Here is a 22275-nt window from a genome sequence, read left to right as displayed (position 1 = left end):
TCTCTCTCTCTCTCTCTCTCTCTCTCTCTCTCTCTCTCTCTCTCTCTCTCTCTCTCTCTCTCTCTCTCTCTCTCTCTCTCTCTCTCTCTCTCTCTCTCTCTCTCTCTCTCTCTCTCTCTCTCTCTGAATCTATACACGTCGCACCTTTCACAAATGCTTTTGTCACCATTATGACAAGTCATTGCACAATATGGCCACACTTACAATCTGACACACTTTGTAGATCTTTGTGTAGGTTAGCCTCTCTTCTGTGTAAGTTTGTTGTTGAACGTTGTGATTGTTAAAGCATTCAGTGTTAGCTATTAGCAAAGCATGCTTTTTTAAAGGGCTGCTGTAATGTTAAACAATGGGTTGTGGAGCAGTGTGTCATGCTCATGCTCTCTGTCACAGTGACTCTCAGACAGCTCGGGATGATGGCGGTGTCATGCTGAAAAATGCACACACCTCGACGGTGTTAAGTGTTAATTGGACAGGGCATCTAATTGGCTCACGCCTCTTCCTTTGGCTGTCATTTTTAAACTTAAAAAAAAAAAAAAAGAATGAAATGCTTAAATTGGTGACCACCCTCAACCCTCAGCCTTATACCTTTTTGAACAATCCTGTTGTAGTTGTGGTTGCCGTCATTGGTGATGTGTGTGTCTTTGTTAATTTAGCTGTGGGTTGGACATCATTCAGTCTTTGGGTTGGTTATGTCAGCATACAGACATTTATATGATTGTTGATAGGATTCCATATATATATATATATATATATATATATATATATATATATATATATATATAATATAAACTGTGCTCTTATAGTTAACCTATAATGCTGAACATATTGGTTGACTTTAACTGAGAAAAACAGCTAAATGTAAGCATTTGCTGCTTTTCTGTGCTTTATACATATTTTGGGGTTGACGAGTCTGGACCAGACTATTTTTTTCCCCAATTTCCCCCATACAAAACGGTGTAACGGAGCCAGTCCTTTAATACATAAAGAAAGACATCAAAAAAAGTTTTTTTGTACATTGGAAATTGTCAACCCAAACAGAAAAAGACAAACTAAACATGACATGACATGACATACAAGACATACACATAATTAAATTTAAGACAAGATGCTAATAATAGCATTAATAACAATAACAAAGATTAGATGGATATTTAAAATAATAATAGTAATGATAATAATAAATACATACAAAATAATAAAAATAAATACATATAAATGAAATTATGAAAATTAACGAGTTAAAAAATAAATAAGTAAATTAAAGAGATAAAAAAAAAAAGAAACACCAGTCAGTGATAAAAATGGAATAAAGAAAAGTCCCTCTGTAACATGGGCATAATTTATCAGACATAAAAGCCAGGACAGCGGCACTTTGAAGCCAGAGGTCAGTCTGGAACAAAAGTGACACACAAGCATTTTGAATATGTTATCATGGATATTTGAAACTGTGATAGCCAATTTCACAATTTTCTTATATTTTACAGAATAAAAGTCAAGTTTATCAGTTGAGAAAATAATCATTAGCTGCTGCCCTATTAACCATACAGCTTAACTTATTTCCTTTGTCAGTATTTTTGTTGGATTTAATTGTAATTTTTTTCTTGTGATTTATTGTTTGTAGTGACTGGGTGGGGATTCTTGTATCGCCTGCGGTCTGATGGTGACTCTGTCAAACAGCAAAACATAAGTGAAGCAGTTTGACAGCATTACCATGAGTGTGATGACACTCCCTTCTTATGTGTTTTAGTGCTTGGGAGATTAATTTTTGACCTTCTCCCCCTCTTAGTTTTTCTTCCCTCCGTCCCAACTCGCTTGCCCCTGAGCTGCTCCCACGGCCTCATTGGCAGAAGTGCTGGTGACATGTGGCATTCTGATATCTGTCACCTTCTGTTTGCTCCCGCCGACGCCTTGTACAAGTTTACCAAAAGGCTGGAAAGGTCATGCAGCCAGCTCTGTGCTTTTTTCACACATCATATCCAAGGGGCTTATTCTGGTTTATTTTTAATTTATTTATTTATTTATTTTTTTTAATCGCGGAAGGTGAGTGTATCAGCCTGCACAACCAATCATGTGGTGAGGAGAGGTGAGGAGTCCTGTGGTCTGTGGCCCAGTGCCAGACTGTCAGTGATTTAACTTGGCAGACAAAGGAAGAAACAGGATTCCTGTGAACTTCAAACCAAGTTAGGTGAAATGATGAGGTGCCTGCATTTATGCAATAGGATATTTTATTTGTCCGTGAAGGGAAATATGATTTTCACCTCTACTTCAGGGAGGTCATAGTGTTGTTTTAACCACATAACAGCACCCATTTAGCCACAGATGATTCACTTGCCTGCCCTGCAGATGTAAGTTATAATAACAAATAGGGGTGTAACGGTACACAAAAGTCACATTTCAGTTCATACCCCGGTTTAGGAGTCATGGTTTGGTTTATTTTGAACCGATGGTACCGAACAAACACGTTCCCAAAAGTTAAAACTGTGAAGTAAATGGAAATAATAGAATAATAATACAATGAAATGCGTTACAATTAGTTCCACCATGGCTGTATTACACACGCACACGCACACGCACACGCACACGCACACACACACACACACACACACATATATATAGACATAGACATAGACATTCAAAGAACCCAAACATGTATTGACTGGGTCATTGACACATCTGGGTAATGGCTGAGTAAGCATTAGCATGTTGGATGGATTTCCATTTACAGACCGAACAACAGAGGGGCACCGACACACCAGCATCGTCTTTTACAAAATTCTCTCTACATTGCTGTTGACTTTCATTTACACTCGCCATAGTGTGTAACTTTAGCACATGTTACTTACAGCATACGGCGAAAGGTGCCTGGATGGACCTTGTTCTTTTCAACTTTCCACATAACATGCATCAGTCCACTTAATGTGCATTCTACATGCTGTTTGCAGTGGACCATGAATCCTGTACAGTTACAGCCCTGATTACAAAGTTTACTTAGAAACATTATCAATCTATTTATAAAAATGGGATAAAAGATTTCTAACTGTAGTAATCAGAAAATAATGTATGGTACCAGCATAGCAGCTAATTAAATGATCTAAAACAAGGACTTTCCTCCATCTATATGTTTTAGTGAGGTAATGTGTTGCTGCAGTCAAGTGTGTGCATATTCTTCAAGACCTCTCGCAGCTTCAGTCATCAGCCTAATGCCAGTCAAATCATAAGCAGCCTAGAGCAGCCTCTCAGCAAAACAAACTACAGAAGCCAGGGCCTCACCATAGTTTCACCCACATCCTTCAGCCCTCACTTTTTCCTCTTTCAGTAATGTGGAGATAGTTGCTCTTCAATGGTATGTACATCTGCAAGATGTTTGTTAATAATTTGTTTTTTCCCTTGTAATATGTGTGTGTGTGCAAAAGTCGTGGGAACAAGCACACGTGTGTGTTCACAAATGCTAACAGAGTTGTTTTTCTTTTCTTTCAGAAACCATTGCAACCAGACATGGGCCATAACTCCCTGGCAAACTTCCAGATTGAGAAGAAAATTGGACGTGGCCAGTTCAGTGAGGTGTACCGGGCGAGGTACCTGTTAGACAACACATCAGTGGCTCTGAAGAAAGTCCAGGTAACCCACAGTAATATGGATCATTTTGGAAATCAAGTACAGCCAATATATTCAGCCAGTGAGATGTTGAACTCTTTTTTTCACTTTTTTCATTGTCCTTAAAAAGGGTGTGCAGGTTGTCAGTCTTTCACTAGGCCAACACAAACATTGGCCTCACTTTCATTCTAATGTTGTAGAAACTCATGAATCCACACACTGGTGTGCAACTTAATAAACTTGAAAAATCATGATAAATGACAAATTCATGGCATGCAAGTAGGCTGAAATCCCACTGCAAAATAGTAACAGATTCTTCATTTTTTTTGTCTTTTATCTTTTAATAAATTCTAATGACTACTTTGACAGCAAGATACCACTACCGTGTTCCTACAATTAACCATGCATGTGAGGTATTTATATTTTAATCCGTCACAATAACACTCTCTTGGTGAATACACACACACACACACACATACATACAGAATTAACTGGCTTTTACACGCTTTCACACCACCAACAGGATATGCTGCTCTGGCTGAGCACACCTCACACACACCTTACACAGGGATATGTGTGTGTTACTGAGATGTGAAACACCTGTAGTCACTCCAACGCCACCCTCTAGATAACAGCAACCATGTTTTCTGTTTAGTGTTTTTTTCCCCTACTTTCTCTACATCTCTCCATCTTACCATTTCTTGAATATGTCATAACACCCCTCTGTGTCCTCTCTCTCCATCTCTCTCTCTGTCTCTCTCCCCTTTTGATCTCTTGATAGATATTCGACTTGATGGATGCCAAAGCTCGGCAAGATTGCATCAAAGAGATAGATCTCCTTAAGGTAAAGAACCAGAGAGGAGGGAGACGGCGTCATGCGCTGCGCTCTTTTCTCTTAAGGTGCCTCAGCTGAGACCTTCCACCACAGGAAAACAATTGATCTGCACCAGACAGCTTGGATTTGTGTGTTGATGTGTGGGCATGTGCACGTGTGTGTGTATGTGCACGTGATTCTTTGCATGCTTATGAATGCAGAGGGTTTTCTGAGTATTTGTGCACACAAGTGAGAATGTGAATAAGTGTGTGTGACTGTACAGTACGTGTGTATTACTGTCTCCACATGTCTCTAAGCTTGTGTGTGTGTGTGTGTGTGTGTGTGTGTGTGTGTGTGTGTGTGTGTGTGTGTGTGTGTGTGTGTGTGTGTGTGTGTGTGTGTGTGTGTGTGTGTGTGTGTGTGTGTGTGTGTGTGTGTGTGTGTGTGTGTGTGTGTGTGTGTGTGTGTGTGTGTGTGTGTGTGTGTGTGTGTGTGTGTGTGTGTGTGTGTGTGTGTGTGTGTGTGTGTGTGTGTGTGTGTGTGTGTGTGTGTGTGTGTGTGTGTGTGTGTGTGTGTGTGTGTGTGTGTGTGTGTGTAACATCCCTCCAGGCTGACATTGACTCTTTTTTTTTTTAAATGCCAAAACTATTGTTTTTTTTTAATCTTTTTGTAATGTTTACAGCCGGGCAACAGTGCATCACCATGGAAATTTAGCAGTCTCCCTCGTGTGTCTCTTCATGTTTTACCTCCTCCCTTTCCTGATCTCGCTTTCCTTTTTTTCTAAAGGATTGGATCATTAATCAAACTACCTTAAACATGTGTCAGCTCGGTTTCTCTCAAATACTAATGAACAAACTAATGACAGCTTCAATATCTCTTCCTGTCTGCAAGATCCTAGATGTGTGTCAAAGTATTGTGTGTTTGTGGTTTGATTGTGTTGTGCATTCATGCATTCCTGGTAGCGTTTCCCTCTCTCTCTATATATATATATATATATATGAAGCCTTGCTGCGCATGCATGTGCACTACAGGCAGTTTGTGCACAAACACACGCTCACACGTACATTAGGGAAAGAAAACAAAACCAATTAGTTTGTACCACTCAAACACATCAGTGAATCTCCCGAGGCTCTTTGGGCCAATCAAAGACAACAATACTGAGATGCAGGCGAGACCCTGTAGAGAGTTGTAATCTGAGTAACAGATCATTGACTTGACGGCACCAGACAGCGGAGTATGCCTGGATCTGTAGCTCTAACCTCCAAAGAGGGGTCAGGGCTGGGTTAAATGTCACACTCTGCCAGGTGACTACATTTTTCATTTCCTTTTTTTAAATTCCCGCTCATTATATGGCTCTTCTTCCTCCATACACTTTTTCTGTGTCATTTCCCTTTTGCTTGTAACTATCTCTTCTGTCTTTTTCACCCAGTTGCAGTGTCATTCCATCCATCCCTCCTCCTTCCTCTCTCCTTGCTCGTCTTCCCCCCTCAGAGCTTTTTCTTCCCTTTTCATCCTATAAGCTGATTGCTAGTGAACATGGATGTTATGCCCGGCCCTGCGCTGCCCAGCCAGCCTGATAATAAAGGGCTGAGTGTGAGAGAGAGACAGTCCTTCTGCTTTATCCCCCACTAGACAGGCCAACAGGAGACACAGCCAAATCAGAATAATGAGAGGCACACTGGCATGGACCAACTGGAATGACACACATACTGGCGCGTGATCACACATGTGCACGCACACACACACAAACTCAGTCATGGCCTTTCGACAGTCCTATGCCTATTTGTTTGTTTGTCTGTCTGTGTTTGTGTCTGCTCATTCATCTGTATTTTCCCGTTCTGGCATGATGATTTCAACTTGAGAATCTCACTTCTCACTCAATCCTTTTGTCTAAATCCTCGCTGATAGGAATGTTGGTTGCAGCAATAGCCCGCTCCCCGCCAATCTGCTAGTTTCACCATTCTTGAAATCCCACAGCTGTGGATTCCTCTCGCATGTGGGCTACTATCAAGCCTGGATTATATTCTGAAGACTAATGATCTGCCCTAATCAGCAGTGAAACGCTGTAATGATGTCTGTGTGTTTGCTTCTCTGTGTTTTGTGTTTCTGTAAAAAAAAACAACGTGTGGTGTGTGTGCGCATGCACGTCAGGTTTTTGCATCTGATTAGATTATACCAGAGGTTTACTGACAAGACGGAAAACTGGCAGCAACCAGCTTCATTTAACCAGATACACAAACTGAATTCATTTTAATCTTTAGGTCTCTCTGTGAGCAAAACATTTTGTTTGCAAGTTTAATACATATTTACTTCCTCTATTAATGAACAAATAACCCAATATTGCATATCTACAAATTTTCTTGTTCAGTGAGTTGAAAAATATCAATATGTCATGCAGCACAAGGAATCAATTTATGCTGGTGATGGACATTAAAAGCTGTTTTTATTTTATTGTTTCACAGCTGAAGTACACTGGTATGTTAATATCATTATTTTTAATATTCGTGTTCATATTTCTACCCGCTGCTTTCCTGTGAGCATGTAATTTCATTTATAAATACGCTGTAACCTTATTTATTATCGTCGTTCATTTTGAACCATCAGATTGCATTAGTCAGTATCTTGTTCTTCTTTGAAACACATCACCAGCTCACCAAATATATCACATTGAGTCTTGCATGATTAAGTAATTACACACGCTGGTGGGTCTCAGCGAGCATGTGTAATTACATAATCATGCAAGACTCCGTGTGATATTTCCCAATGAATGATCGTTGTATTGCATCCATCATTTACATAAACATCTGCATGTGAACATATCTCTTTATTTCTTTGTATCCTCTGCCTGAGGTTCAAGTTGTGGAAGAGGAGTGGGTTGGGGCAGGCGGAGGGGGGGGCTTGTCATCACTCCCTGGCTGTGCTACAGTGTGGAGCCGTGCAGAACTGCCACTCTGAGCCAAAAATACATCTGGCAAGAGAGGACAGGGGAGGGAGAAGGAAAGATGGAGACATGAGGATGGCAAAGAGAGAACGAATGAGAAAGGGGATTGTGGAGGGATGCAGAGACGGAGTGGAGAGTGTAGTGTTGCGCAGTGTACTGTACTGTGCTCTCCTTTCCCCTCTTCTCGGCATCATCCGGAGCATGAACATTTCTTTAATCACAGCAGAGAAAGCAGAGCCGAGCCGAGTGGAGGACGCGTGTCACACCGCTCCGTCTGCTCACATCACGATCCCCCCTCCCCGCTCAACATTGCCACGCCACACACAGCTCCATGTCTCCAGCTCTCCACATATCACCATCTCTTTCTGTTCCCTCCCCCCCTTTCACCTACCCTGCTCACCTTATCCCTCTCCTGCCCCTTTTTTCCCTTCTTCACCTTTGTTCTCTTTCCCTACCTCTTCACCCCGCCCTGTCTCCATCATTCTTTTGCTTGTCTGTGTCACTGTGTCATTTGTTTCTTTCCCTTCATTGCACATTCTCTCCCTCCCTCCCCCTTTTCTCTTCTTGCTCTGGATGGATAGAGACTTTTTGTTTACTACAGGGAATGCTGTTCCTGCCTTATTGACCAACCAACAGGAAGGAATCTCAGCCAGAGATGAGCCTGGGATGCTTGTTTTTCTGACTGCCAGCCATGTCAGCCTGTCAGGCGTGTGTGTGTGTTTTTGTGTGTGTGTGTGTTTCACACATGGGTTGTTGTCATCACAGACAGAGGGGTTGTTGTGACATGTCACCCAGCTTTGTCACACTGGAGGACAAAACCGTCTCATTAGGTCCACACTTACCAAATATAGATTCCAAATATGGACTCAACTGTTTTGTTTTAATTGGTAGTGAAAGTGCAGTGGATTGCACAACTCATGACATGAACCTCTTTTATTTATCAGCTGATAGGGTTGTTTTAAACTGTGTAACAAGTTTGCAAGAAGATGCTTCTGTCTGGTGCTCCTGCAATGATTGATGTTCACTCTTGGATTAGGTAGTGTGACCACAGAAGCCCTTAATGTGACAAGTGTCACCAACATTTCTTCTGTTTTGTTTTTTCTTTCCTCCTCCATGACATGTTTTTTTTTTCTCCCACAGCAATTGAACCATCCCAATGTGATAAAGTATCATGCATCTTTTATTGAGGACAATGAGCTGAACATAGTCCTGGAGCTAGCAGATGCAGGAGACCTCTCACGTATGATCAAGGTAAGAAACTCTCTAGAAAAGCACATCAACTCACTAACACTCTTGTCCAGACTGCTGGGAGTACTAAGGGACACAGACTCAACTGACTCTGTTTATCTGATAAACAAAAATCCAGTGTCTTGTTATGACAAGAGGAAATTCCAGTATATCTTATATATGACAAAATAATCAGTCCATGTTACACATTTGGTGTCAGAAGGAATGCTTGCATGGAAGCAACAAACTGCTGACTCTGCTTTTATAACTGAAGGAATGGTGGCAGGAAGTCTGTGGTTTGTGGTTGTTACGGGTTTTGACTACCTGGACACTGAGTCAATCTGAATCATCCATTCCACACTGAAACCCAAAACCAACTAACAAAGGGCCTCCTGCAATCCTCTTTAATCCCAGCAGTCTGTGTAGACTGTGAAAGGGAAGTTGTTAAGAATCAAGCAATGATTAATGGTCATAAAGCTCCAGCATGTGTTGTATGCAGGGGGTATGTGAAAAAATACTGAGCACAATATATCTAGCTTTAATCTTTTTCCACCTTTTTCTTTTTTAAATCTTGAGGTGAGGTACTTGACACAAAAGTGGTAATATTATCACAACTTTGGCAAACTTGAGGTTTAAATAGATGTTTTTTTCCTCATGAACATTGTTATTTTTTGCCTTAATACTGGCCCAGCTTTTCATCTTGTCTGGCTCTTCCTGAGAAAAGAGATGTAATAATTTCAATGAGTCTAACCAGTAAAATCAACATTGAGTTGAAATGTAAGCAAATGTCTGTTGGAATAAATTACATAAACAGTGGCTTTGAGACACATGAATGTGTGGAGTTGACCATGTCTTAAACCTAGATCAACAAGGTTTTTTTGTAAGGCCGATGTTGTTAAAATTGGAGCAGAAGGAACAGGCTTGTTCAAAAGTGGTAGCGATTACATCCCAGGCTCACCCTGTTATTCGCCTTTGAGTTAGACCAAACCCCCAGTTATTATAAAAACCTGCCAGTATAGCAAATTAGTGGTGTGCATGTAAAAAGCCTGGTCTTCTCCCATGCATAAATGATGCCGCAGCGTTGTATCGGCACAGCTCGACAAGCTGTTTGCAGTCATACTCAGCAGCTCCACATCCGCACAGTTCAACACAGCAAATTAGGAGAGGCGAGGATTAGCGGTACAAGAGAGTGAACATGGCAGGCTCAGCACACACAGACACACACACACTGAATACATACATATGGTATACTGTGTAAGCAAAGAATGTGCAGACACAACCATAGAAACACACACATGCACGCAAATGTTCGGGGATGCACTTTACAAAGACGTATCATGGCAGCCTGAAGAGGTAAGATAACAAACCACTGAGCATCACTGCTATCTTAGCTAAGCTACCGAGAATGCTGGGAGCATTCAGACTGTGTCATCTCCTTATGGCTGCTGACAACATACAGTCATACAAACAAGTACACGCCTCTCCTCCTCACCATTTGTCTCCTTCACAGTTCTAAATGATTTGTTTTTCTAATGTAACAGTGGCAGTCCAGAGGTGCGTGCCATGGATTAGCCCCCCTTCCTTGGGCCGTAATGTGAAGTAAACACATTCGAACAGTGTGCCATATGTAAAACAGAACCCCCCAAATGCATGAATTTAACATTTTTTATTCTTTTTGATTTCTCGTCCTCCACGCTGCTCTCTCCTCCTTTCTCTCCCTCCCTCATTCTCTCTTTCTCTCTCTCTCTCTCTCTCTGACCATCTCAGAATTCAAATGAAATCAAATGGTCCTTGATTTGCATGCACTTACAGAATATTGCATGTGCAGTGTTTGCTGTTAAAGGCATGGAGAGGAGGAGGTGGTGGTGGTGGTGGTGGTGGTGGTGTTGGTGGGCGTCTATGTGCTCCCCCATTGACATCAAACAGTCCTCTGATATGGAAATGGGAGGGCAAGGGAAGAATGGCTTCTCACTAAGGCTTTGTTTGGATATAGGCCAAGGTCTATCCCTCCCTCCCTCTCTCCATCTATCTTTCTTTATCCCTCTCTTTCTCTCATGCCTTCCTTAATTTTCTGTATCTCTTACCATCACCTGCAACATTTCCTTTACTTCATTCTATTGTACCACTATTTGATGTCTCCCCATCCATCTTTCTCTCTATTTATTTCTTTTTTATGTCTCTTTCCCTCGCATTGTTTACTTGGGCTACGGACCAGTAATTCTAACAGTCTCCTCCTTGGCCCCTGACCACACTAGAGACGAAAGGTTATTCTATTGCTATAAAAGATAAACCTTCTTTCTACATTTACACTTTCCTAATGTACTGCCATAAATACCATCACCTAATTAAGAGAACACACTGAAGAGGCATTGGTTGAAATAGATTGTAAGCCGATTCTCTTACGACGCATAAATGTAAATGTGCATGTAGTATGCAAAATGTACGTACATGCATGCATATTGTGTAAAGACATATATCTAAAAATACAACATAAATTATCATCAGGGATTTTCCTTCCTCACTTGATTAATATTTCAAGTGTTAATACTTTTATTTTAGGTTTCTACTAAAAACATGTTTACGTGGTTTAATGTTAAAAAAAAGCACATTATTTTTTTCATTCTGTCATCCTCTGTTGGATGTCTGTCTGTTTCTTTTTCCTCTCAAAAAAGTTTAAACAGTGCACTTCTAGAGAGTCTCTAGAAATGTATTGTTTATGGAAATATGCCTCAGTTTTTCTAGGTTACAGTCTGCTAAATGCTTAATTGCAATTGTCATGTGCAGGACTCTAGTCCAAGCTGGCTAAAGTCCAGACTTTTCTTTCATGCAAATGAAGGACACTCCATAAAATCCTGGGAGTTAGACTTTTTACATATTCTTATTTTTACCCACTGCTGTTCCTCTCCTCATTTGTTGATTATTGTCACTGTTGATCAGGAAGCCATTATTAGAGTCGAAGCTCTGTCATCATTGTGGCGTCTTTGGATATGGACCCCACTCTTAATGATCCAGAACGACTCCCTTAATGAATAAATAAACCAAAAACAACTGGAAGCAGTGTGCCACTGAAAGCTGTACCTTACGAAAGAGCTGTGTGCCAGATGGGAGAGTTTTGGAAGGTACCACAAATTTCTTCTCTCTGTTCCTGAGAATGCATGTGCTTTCCATTGAAGGCCATAGAGAAAATGAGACGAAGCTTGGTTAGACAAGGGACAGATTGAGAGGAGAGTGGTCTGGGTTGCATTAGCAGTGGAGTCAGAGCTGGGGACCGGGGCCGGCATGGATGCTACGTAAACACACACAGACATAAACACGCTGCTGCCATCTTAAAATTGTATTCCGTGCCACAAAAGACCTTCACCCACTGCTATTAAAATATTTTATTTGTTCCTTCTTTCAGGTATGCAAACTGATTTTCTGTGTGTGTGTGTGTGTGTGTGTGTGTGCTTGTGTTTACAGCACTTTAAGAAGCAGAGGAGGCTTATCCCAGAGAGAACAGTGTGGAAGTACTTTGTCCAGCTCTGCAGTGCGCTCGAACATATGCACTCCCGGAGAGTCATGCACAGAGGTAGCATTAACACACACACACTAACACACACACACACACACACACACACGTACATAAGCACGCACCCACAAACATTGATACAATGAAGAAATTATCTTGTGTTTATTGTTCAGCTGCACAAGTTGTGCTTATAAATTGAGCCAATTGTTTGGGAGAAAAAAAAACATTAAAAGATAATTAATGGAAGGTGCATACTCCATTGCTGCTGTCTGCATATCTTTTCTAACCTACTTTAATAAATATTTTATTATTTTATTTTATTTCCATAGCTAGAAAAACCTTGACCAAACCACAGAAAAAAGGGTGATTATTATCTATACATTTTTTTAAAACTGTCATTTCATTTTCATTTCATTATATATTATTACAGTGTTAAAATTGAAGTGGAATTATATTGCAGTCACTGACCCAAAGTTTTGTCAGAAGATATTTTGTATTGACTGATAATAATTTCTGTGGCGATGTCAAAGACGTGCACAGATGTAGGAGTAGGGGCATCCTTGATGCAGAGTGGCACACTGTCCTATCCCACCAATGAAAATTCAGCATGCTTAATGATGTTTGACACAGTTCGGACGAGGTGTGTGCTGAGCCTCTCTCTACAGGTGGTGCTGTCTTCCGCCAGCTCACCTGGAACTGGTCCCATTGTCTAGTGGAGGCTTGGCCTTAACAAATACTCTCAAACCTCAAATGAAATGAAATGTGTTACTGAAAGTACCAAAAACAGGGAGAGTAAGTGTTCACTGCAATGGATTATATCTGTCTCAAACAAGTTTCAAGTCTCTGCAAGTTAAATTTTAATAGCATACTTAATTGAACTGGAACCAGTGAATGTCTGAAAGGTGGGAAAACAATCTTAAATATTTGCTGTATGGTGCTGCTTTCCTGTACATTCTGTTGTTAACAATGTAAGTCCTATAATACTCATAGTACGGTCCACTTTTTAAAGTAGAAGTGAATAAAACCTGAATTTAAAGTCAGTTTGTTTTCTTCAGCGTTTAGTCAACTTTGTTGCATATGACAGAAGGCTTAATTATAGGTGTTAAACAACACATAGACCAGAGAACACAGTGTTTATGGGCTCACATGCTTTAAGTAGAGTCCAGTCAAATCAAGTCCTGGATTCATGTGCACACACACACACACACACACACGCGCTGCAGACACACACACACGCTGCAGACACACACACACACACACACGCTGCACACACAAACACTGCACACACACACACACACACACACACACACACACACACACACACACACACACACACACACACACCTACAGGTGGTGTACTTCCGTTGGGCTGACTCTGATTAGGGCACAGGGACACTAATGAACCCTGAGCTCTGGGCTTTAATGACCACTTAACAGAGGCCGACTATTCAAAAGCCTCTTACAATTATATTAGAGCAGTAAAATTCAAAGGCCGATGCATTTCGCATTAACATTACTTTAGAAAAAGCAACAGAAACAGTTCGCTAACGCCCACATTAACTGAAATGAATAATTTCAATTATACACTTTATGCTCGGGCTGGCGACATGGCCAGAGTCTTCTCTACTGACAAAGGTCCTTTCATATTTTGATAACCATATATATCGCAATATATTGTTAGTAATATAAAGTGTTCTGGTTATTCAATGAATAAATAAGTCCATATAACTGACTGATTCTAGGTTTTTTGGGTCGCTTATGATATAAGAAAGTGAAAAATTCTGATGTCAACATATTAGTTGAGATTAGTTGATATATATATATATATATATCATTACCTTTACACTTCTCCATATGTTATACTGTATAGGAATAATCCGCTAAGTAGTTTGTAGCTTAATGCTACAGTGACTTAAAGCTCTTTGCCCCCATGTTGAATGACATTATTCACACAAGGATCAGAACATAGTTGTCGAAAGTCATCAGCATGACCTGAATATTGCAATGAAGCAGTTCGGCTACAGATTACAGACAAACATATATTATAGACTTATTATTTCACTTTGACCATATATATCGTCATATCGCTTAGCCCTACTTGCATGTGATACAGTCATGCTTTCTGAGCAAAGACCTCAACTAATGTCTCCTCTCCTCTCCTCTCCTCTCCTCTCCTCTCCAGACATCAAGCCAGCCAATGTATTCATCACAGCTACAGGAGTAGTGAAACTAGGAGACTTGGGACTGGGACGATTCTTCAGCTCCAAAACAACCGCTGCTCACTCACTAGGTAAGTTACGACAGTCTGCGTATAGTATGTGGTTATACACACTAAAACACAAGCTCTCCACTTCTGAACCCACAAACGCACACACAGACACTTAGACTCAGCGGTTCCCAGTAATCACCCAATGTTGGATGTGTTTCATTAGGCATGGTGAGCCCAGAGCCATGTGTCATGTAGTCATGCTGCCTGGCCACGTCTGTGCCCAGCCCCTTCATAGGCCACTTAGCCACTTCCTGTTGCCTTGACCTTTAAACCTAACACAGATGAAGACTCGGCAGAGGCCTGCGACACACAGCTCTGATTGTGACCGTGTGCCATAAAACAAGCCAGCCAACTTTACAATCACGGTTACTGTTGGCATTGATGGGTGTGTTTGTCACTTGTAGGAAACAAAATCATATAACATTATTTTTTTGTTCAAAGAAGGGAGAATTGTAGCCCAAAGTTGCCACGATAATTGAGACTAGTGCATTTGGCTTAGTTTAAATTATAAGTGTGCTAAACCTGAGACTGTACCAGCTGACAAACAGAGTGGAACCACATGTTTAAATGCATTCTTCAGTGCAGAGGGTGTTTAATGACTGTGGACCTTTTACTGTAAATCTTTAGGAGTCGGGCCTGTAACCACAAGACGAGTGTGAAACATTTAAGTGATTATTGATTTCTGAAGGAATAGACATTTGTACCATTTACCTACCAAACCTAGAGCTTGTCTCACTTTACAGGAGACGTGGGGTTTAACACAGACACTCACATACACACATCTACTTCAGTTTAAGGGTCTCCTAGTGTTTAAAACACAAGTGTACCTATTAACAATTTGTTAACAGCCTGTTCTTACCAGCCTTCATCACTGTGCCTTATTTTCAAAGTCTCTCCACTCCTGCACATTTTTGTTGTTTAGCATTACAGTGCATAATGCTGCAAAAGCATGACGGATAAATTGTTATGAACAGAAAATGCTTGAAATTAATCCATAAAACAGTTAAACAAATCTATGGTATCATAAAATAAAACCAGTCTGCCCTTTCTGTAGAAAATATTTGAGCAGATGTGTGACTGCTTTACTTTTAAGACATTGTTCAAGGCACAGTTTTGAAGCATCAACTTGGGAAATAAGGATGGGGCATCCTGAAGATTGTCTGTAATTACAGCATTGATGACAAAAGCCACCACACAGAATTAAAAAAAATATTGATGTGTTTTCTTTAATCACCGACTACTTTTAAGCCTTTACTTTACACACCAGGTGCATTTTCCCCTACGCTTAATTCACATGCAAATATATTTTTGAACAGTTTATTTTGTCCGTGTACACAGAACATAAATGGCGCAGTTTTTTTTCTTGGAACGAAGTTGATTCTTCTGAGCTTTTGCACTGCAAATAAAGGCAGCAACCAGTCACGCTGGGTTGTATACTGATAAGGATTGTTTTATGCTCACAAAGTCGGATCAGGTTTTTGATATATTGAGCACAATAACCTGCAGAAGCAGCCACAGATTTATACATATTCTTTTCATTTTGGGCTGACTTCCCCCAGTATGTTGTGATAATAATGTTTCAATTAATATCTTTGCGTTCACTAGCTGTTGCATGTCCAGTATTACATGTGGCACAGATCATTGTAGTGAAGATGGTTACACTAAGCACTGTGTCATCCCCTCTGCAGTTTCAGCTGCTTCATGAGAGTGGAAAATGTAGAAAAATGGATCCATAGACAAATGTAAACACTGTCATTCACACGGTCTCACTTCCCTATGTCAAACTGTTATTACCAAAAACAGCATGCTATTCTCAGCCACTGTACAGAAGCGGCCCAGCCGTTTTAGAGAAAGCGTGAATCATATGATCAGCTCTCTGGTGAGCCATTCCTTTCAAAACCCCCAGAAGTTAGTTGATCAGAGAGGAGTTCATGTTGAAGAATGGGTTAAACACACAGCACTTTTACTCAGGATACTGCGGTTTGTGTCCTTTTACAAAACAAAACTCAAATTGATTTACTATAATTGACTTAGGTGACTTCTTAAGTGACTTAAGTTTAGGCACCAAAACTACTTGGTTAGGTGTCAGAAAAGATCATGGTTGGGGTTAAAAAGGTTTTGCAGCGTGTTAATCCGTGACTTACAGTGTAATTAACACTTTTACACAATGTGTGTCCCCTTAACTTACTGTGTTATATATTTTTATGAATCAATCTATATAAAATACTTACTGGTTCTTATTGGTACTTAAATGCACAGTGGCACAAGGGAGTAACAACAAGTGTAAATTTTAGGGGAAAGGAGAAATTACTTTTATGCAAGTATTTTGCAAGTACTGGATACATCTAGGATATGTAAGAGGAAAGGAGCAATAAATATATTTTAATATATTCTTTAAGTGGTACATACTATGAAGGTATTTTGGAGGAAAGTATTTTGTAAACATGTATGACACAGCATATTTCACAGTTGTGATGTGCTACCTAAACATAATAAACTAATGGATAAGATGCAATAAAAACACAAGCGTTATCCTCTTCTTCTTATCCTTTAATTACACTTAAAGATTGGGGACAGAGGCTGGAATATTACAGTAACTATCCACTGTTTCCTCTTCTTACCCTTTACTTACCCCAGGGTTAAAAGTTAAGTTGGTCCACCAGCCATTACAAAAGGGATTACAAAAATAGTCTGGTGCCTGGTGCTATTTTTGAACTTCCTTACACTGTGTGATCAGGGGTGTGTTTTCATTTGAAAGTTTCTATTTTGATTCGAACAATGAGCTTTCCTTTCCAAGTAGTTTTGGTGCCTATACCTAACCAAACTGCGACAGAAAACACAAAGGCCGACTCCTTGCAACGGCGTGAAATGATTGGATAGGTGACTGGTCTGGTAACTGGTGGTGTGCAGTTTGGTAACAGGTGGTGTGCAGTTTGGGTGGGGTTTTGAATGAAGTGGCTCTCCATACAGCTCAACAGTAGCCCTATCAACTAAGCAGTCTGCAGTGCCAGCAGAGTCGGCTGAATGTGCCTGTGATTGCTAATTAAATCTTGAGTCCACAGCACCCTCTTTAGGTTGGCAGAGGATAGGCAGGCCCACAAGCACAGAGGTCAACTGGAAAACTGCCACCATTAATCTCAAGCAATTAAGACTGCTTCGTTAATCTCCACAAAACCAACACAGTGTCATGTTTCTTCCAGTGCAGAGTCAGTGCACATGTGTAACATAGATACATTTGACTTAGAACAGTTACACTGGATCATAACATTTACTTCCAGATAAGCATGTGAAGTATGCATTTGAGATTTTGTAAGGTTACTCTGTATACGTGCCTGTGTGATCACAGTACTTTATCATTTTAAGAACATTTTAACTATATGTGAAAGTCGGTACAGTGTCATCAGTAGATGATCTTGTACTGTAGAAACAGATTATGTCCCAGGTTAGCATGACCTGTTACCCAAGGGACTCAGAGTGCGTCATCCCACTGTCCCTGCCTTTCCCCTTGACATTTCTTGCTGTTTGTTTCCAATAGCACATTTCCATTCTGTCTTTCTTTGTTGCATATCCTTCTCCCCTGCTGCTGTTTCTCTATCTTACCTGCGCTCATTTCTCCTTCCCTCTGTCCCTCCCTCTGGTGCCTTGACTTTTAGTCGGAGAGACACGAAGGTTGGGGAGAACGTGAGAGACAGAGAGAGAGAGAGTATGAAGGTGTGAGAAAACTAGAGTTGGAGAGTGGAAGACAGCACACAGAGTGCTGAGAGAGTGAGTGAGTGAAGAGAGAGAGAGAGAAGAAGGCAATATGTCAGAAAAAGAAAGGAACATAAGAAATAAAAGAATGGATGACAAAAAAAATAAAAAAGGAATGGTAGAATGTGTCAGGTGCAAGAGAAGAAAGTGTGACACTAAAGAAAGAGGAGAAAAAAGGAAGCAAAGAGAGAGAAATAAGTTAGAAGGAGCAGGAAAAAGAAAAAGGGGAGAATCTGACAAAGTGACAAAAAATGGAGGAGAAAAAGGAAAACGAGAGTGAGAGAGAGAGGGATAGAAAGAAAGAATGTGAGGAAGAGCTGTGTGTGTGTGCATGCAATGGCGTGCCAGCGTGGGTCTGTAATGAGCCCAGCCACCCAGCTGAACAGTAGAGCAGGGTGGTAGAGATGAGATGGAGGTCCAGGCATACAGCCTGTCAGCTCCCAGGCTTTCAACTCAGCCGCTCAGCAGCCTGCAGAGTCTCTCTCTCTCTCTCTCTCTCTCTCTCTCTCTCTCTCTCTCTCTCTCTCTCTCTCTCTCTCTCTCTCTCTCTGTCTCTCTCTCTCTCTGTTTTTTGTCTCTCACACACTCTTGCACACACTGACAGACTCTTTGTCTCCTATACAGATGTATGTATGCTCAGAGATACATGTGAATATTCATATGGGTTTGAATGCATGCACACACACATGCAGAGGCAGATGAGTGTGCACAGTCTTTCAGATTTGTAGCATATAAAAGACAAACACTAAGTGACACATACATCCACACTTTTGGACACAAGGCCAACACAACTACACACAAGCATGCAAAAGACACACTTTGCCTTTCATCGCTGAGGATGGGTACTTAAAGAGTTATGGCAAGAGTTGGATTAAAGAGAAAAAGAATAAAAGAGCGATACTGACGGGAAATTTGACGCAATCAAGGAATAGAGAGACTAGCCAACTGGCAGTAATAAGTAGTATAATGTACCTGCAATTAACACCTGTAATGAGAGAGGTGTTAACGATGAGTACCGGGGGAAAGGGCGGAAAAGGAAAGGAAAAGAGAGGAGGAGGGAGAACAAGATGGAAGCAGAAAGACTTCAGGGAGGCTGATGTTGAAAATAATTATGACTATTTCAACATGTATATAAAGGCTGGGTTATCTTATAAAGGCAAGCAAGCAAGTCGTGAAACAGAGAGGGGTAGGCAGAGAGCCAAATGGGGGGTTGAGGGCTCAGCAGGACATATAGAAAACCAAGAACAACATAATGGGAATATAGGGGAATACAGGGAACGCCTTCTGACTGTGAGATTAAGTCCTTTCTGGCCTTGCCACTTCCTTGCCTAGAACTTTACATCTTATTTGTTAGAACACAATAGAGCAGAGGTTTCCAAACTCCTGCCCTGGGTCTGAATGAGAAATTCGCAGCCTTTGAGATTTGAGCAGAATCTTGTTTTGCTGTTCATTACAAAGAAACTGGCAATAGAGCACAGATTAGAGAAGTTTTACACCATTAATAGAAACTCCCTAACTCCCCTAATTTAAAAGCTTTAGGTTTAAATTGTTGATAAGGAAATTGCAACAAGTCTGAATCAATAAATGTATTTAAAAGAACACCAATGTTGGTTCATTTACCAGAACTGTTGGCAGCGGGCTAAACGTGTGGGGTTCTTTAAACTCGATGGCATCTCACCTCCTATACAACAACGATTACCCTGTTTCGCACAGAGTGCAGTGTTGTCACAGCCATTCACAATAATGGAAATCAATCCCAACATGACTTTCAATTTATTTGCATGAATAAGTAATGTGCCCTTGATTTAGCATGCTGAAGGAGCCTGAGCCTGCCGCTGCCGGGTTTTTTTATGCCACTATTAGCATAAGAGAGGCTGATTCTTTTTAATCAACTAATAATGAATGTTAGGGGAGCTTGTTCAGACCGCACCATGAGACCTCACAGCTTACACACACACACACACACACACACACACACACATACACATACACATACACACACACACACACACACACACACACACACACACACACACACACACACACATACACACACACACACACACACACACACACTCACACACACAATATAAACCACAATACCAACCTGATGACCAATTAAAACAGCAATCCCCTGTTTATTCTTCCACTTGCTCTCTCTTGCTTCTCCTCTGCCTGTACAGATGCTGATTATTTTTGGAATGACAGGTAACACTTCATTATTCAAAACCGCACATTTAAGATGAAAGCGTGTTTTTTCAACCCAATTAGATCTGCACCAAAATTAAGAGTGCTAGCTTTAATTTCAGTTCCCATAGACTTCAAATCTAATACCCCCCTCTGTAATAGTTTTATTAATTGCAATTACATTAGTTGAGTTTCCCTTCAACCTGTTAATGTGCAGAATGGCTCTGGAGAGTTTGTGTGTGTGTGCGAACATGAGTACTGCGAGTGAGTGTGTAGTTATGGTTTTTTCCTACCATTTTCCTGCTAGCCGACTTTTCTCCTGAGTTCTTTACACTTGAGAGCTGTTCTCACCTACCCGGCTCCCTTCAACTGTTTGTTTGTTATTGTAAGCTCAACAACTACCAGTTGCCCTCTGTAAAAACTCTTCCACATAACTCTGTGTACCTGTTTCCCAGCACACACTTTGTATGTAGGCTAGGGGCAAGACTGTTTGGGTTTGGTTTATTAGAAAAAACTTTTTGCCCTTACTGTAAAAAGAAAATGAAGCATTAGATGGCATTGAACTCATCGTTTACATTTTCATGTATTCATTTGGCTTTTGTCCAAAGCAACATACAAATAAGGGACAACAGCATATTCTACTGATCCCCAAAGTTTTCCGTTTCAGCTTTGGGTGTCAAGTACTATTTTAGATTTCATCCCACCAATTAACCAACAAGCTCATTTCATTAATGTGTGCACCCTCAACTCTAAAAGAGATGGTGTCACGTTTAATTTGACTGAAAACCTGAAGACACCACAGGTTTATAGGGGACCTTGGGCACACTGCTATCTAAACAAGTAGAAAAGTCATAAATAGTATGTAACTAAAACAATGCAATGTTAGGTCATCTAGCTCATATTGAAAACTAGGGTCAATATTTTACGATACACAATATTTCACCAAGCAATGATATTTTATGATATAAATTAATGATATTGCAAATACAAAATTAACTCTTTGGTACTACAATAGCAAAATCAGTTGCTTCTTTCAGTTCACTAGATGGTGCAAAGTTAAGACGTTCTATTTATTTAATTTTGATTTAATAGTGATTTACTTTCAAATTCCCCTGTTGCTGAAGGTGCAGCATAATGTTTTTGTACAACTTGCATTGATAAAATACCTTATCAGTTGAGTTTAACTAAGTTGACTGTAATACACAGTGTTGTTCAGTCTGTCTGCTTGACATTCCCATTTGCTTCATGTTTGCTTGAATGAAAACTTTATCTTATTAGAAAATAGAGATGTGGACGTTTTCTTTCGCGGCAGTGATAAAATTACTATATCGTAATATATGTTACTGCAATACTCAGCTTATCACAAAATGTTTATAATTATAAAATACAAACATTATATTGTGACTTAAGTATTGTGATAATATTGAATTGTGGGGAATATTACAAACTTAAATAGCAATCCAAGTCAAACATTTGAGTGTAACAAATCAGTTTTCATGTTATTATCACTAACGATCTCAAGGAGAATGCAAGACAATGTTCTGCAGTGTGGCGTTCACACATTGTCTTGTTCAGCGAAGTCACTGATGGATGCTTTACTCCAACTCAGCAGAGTCTGTTCAGCTGTCGTCGTCATATTCCAGTAAGCCTTTATTCACATGTTTCCTTGAGAGGAGTCTGAGAGCTGCTCAGGACTGTTTAGAGGGCTGGTAAAATTTCCATCCTTTAACCATATGTGATTAATGTAAAACCTCTGCTGGATTTGCTTGATAGACTTTTACATGGGGAAATCACAGCAAACAGAAAGCAAATGAAAAGAGCAGTCAGTCAGACTCTGCTAAGAAAGCGGCAAATCTCCGAAGCTTCCTGCAGCGTGTTATGGATGTGATGTTGAGCTGTGGTTCGTCGTTGTGTCCAGTTGGGTGAAGGTCTGATTCTCTGGAGCTCTGCCAGTCGCCATGGCAGTTTGGGATTCTTGAGTTTCC

At 40.4% G+C, this 22275-nt stretch overlaps 1 protein-coding gene across 2 annotated transcripts in view; it reads left to right on the top strand.

Annotated features, from left to right (window-relative positions):
• The window catches only part of nek7 (NIMA-related kinase 7), an 81597-nt gene that overhangs the window by 40597 nt on the left and 18725 nt on the right, over positions 1-22275 (top strand). For both annotated transcript variants that reach the window (XM_059340926.1, XM_059340925.1), the window contains exons 3-7: positions 3478-3618; positions 4376-4438; positions 8490-8600; positions 12036-12144; positions 14267-14374. In XM_059340926.1, coding sequence (XP_059196909.1) covers positions 3478-3618; positions 4376-4438; positions 8490-8600; positions 12036-12144; positions 14267-14374 — 532 coding nt within the window. The remainder of the gene's footprint in view (positions 1-3477; positions 3619-4375; positions 4439-8489; positions 8601-12035; positions 12145-14266; positions 14375-22275) is intronic.

This window comes from Centropristis striata, chromosome 9, assembly GCF_030273125.1.
Source record: "Centropristis striata isolate RG_2023a ecotype Rhode Island chromosome 9, C.striata_1.0, whole genome shotgun sequence".
In the NCBI taxonomy this organism is placed as follows: domain Eukaryota; kingdom Metazoa; phylum Chordata; class Actinopteri; order Perciformes; family Serranidae; genus Centropristis; species Centropristis striata.
The sequence above is the reverse complement of the archived record's forward strand: the minus strand, read 5'-3'. Positions and strand labels throughout refer to the sequence as shown.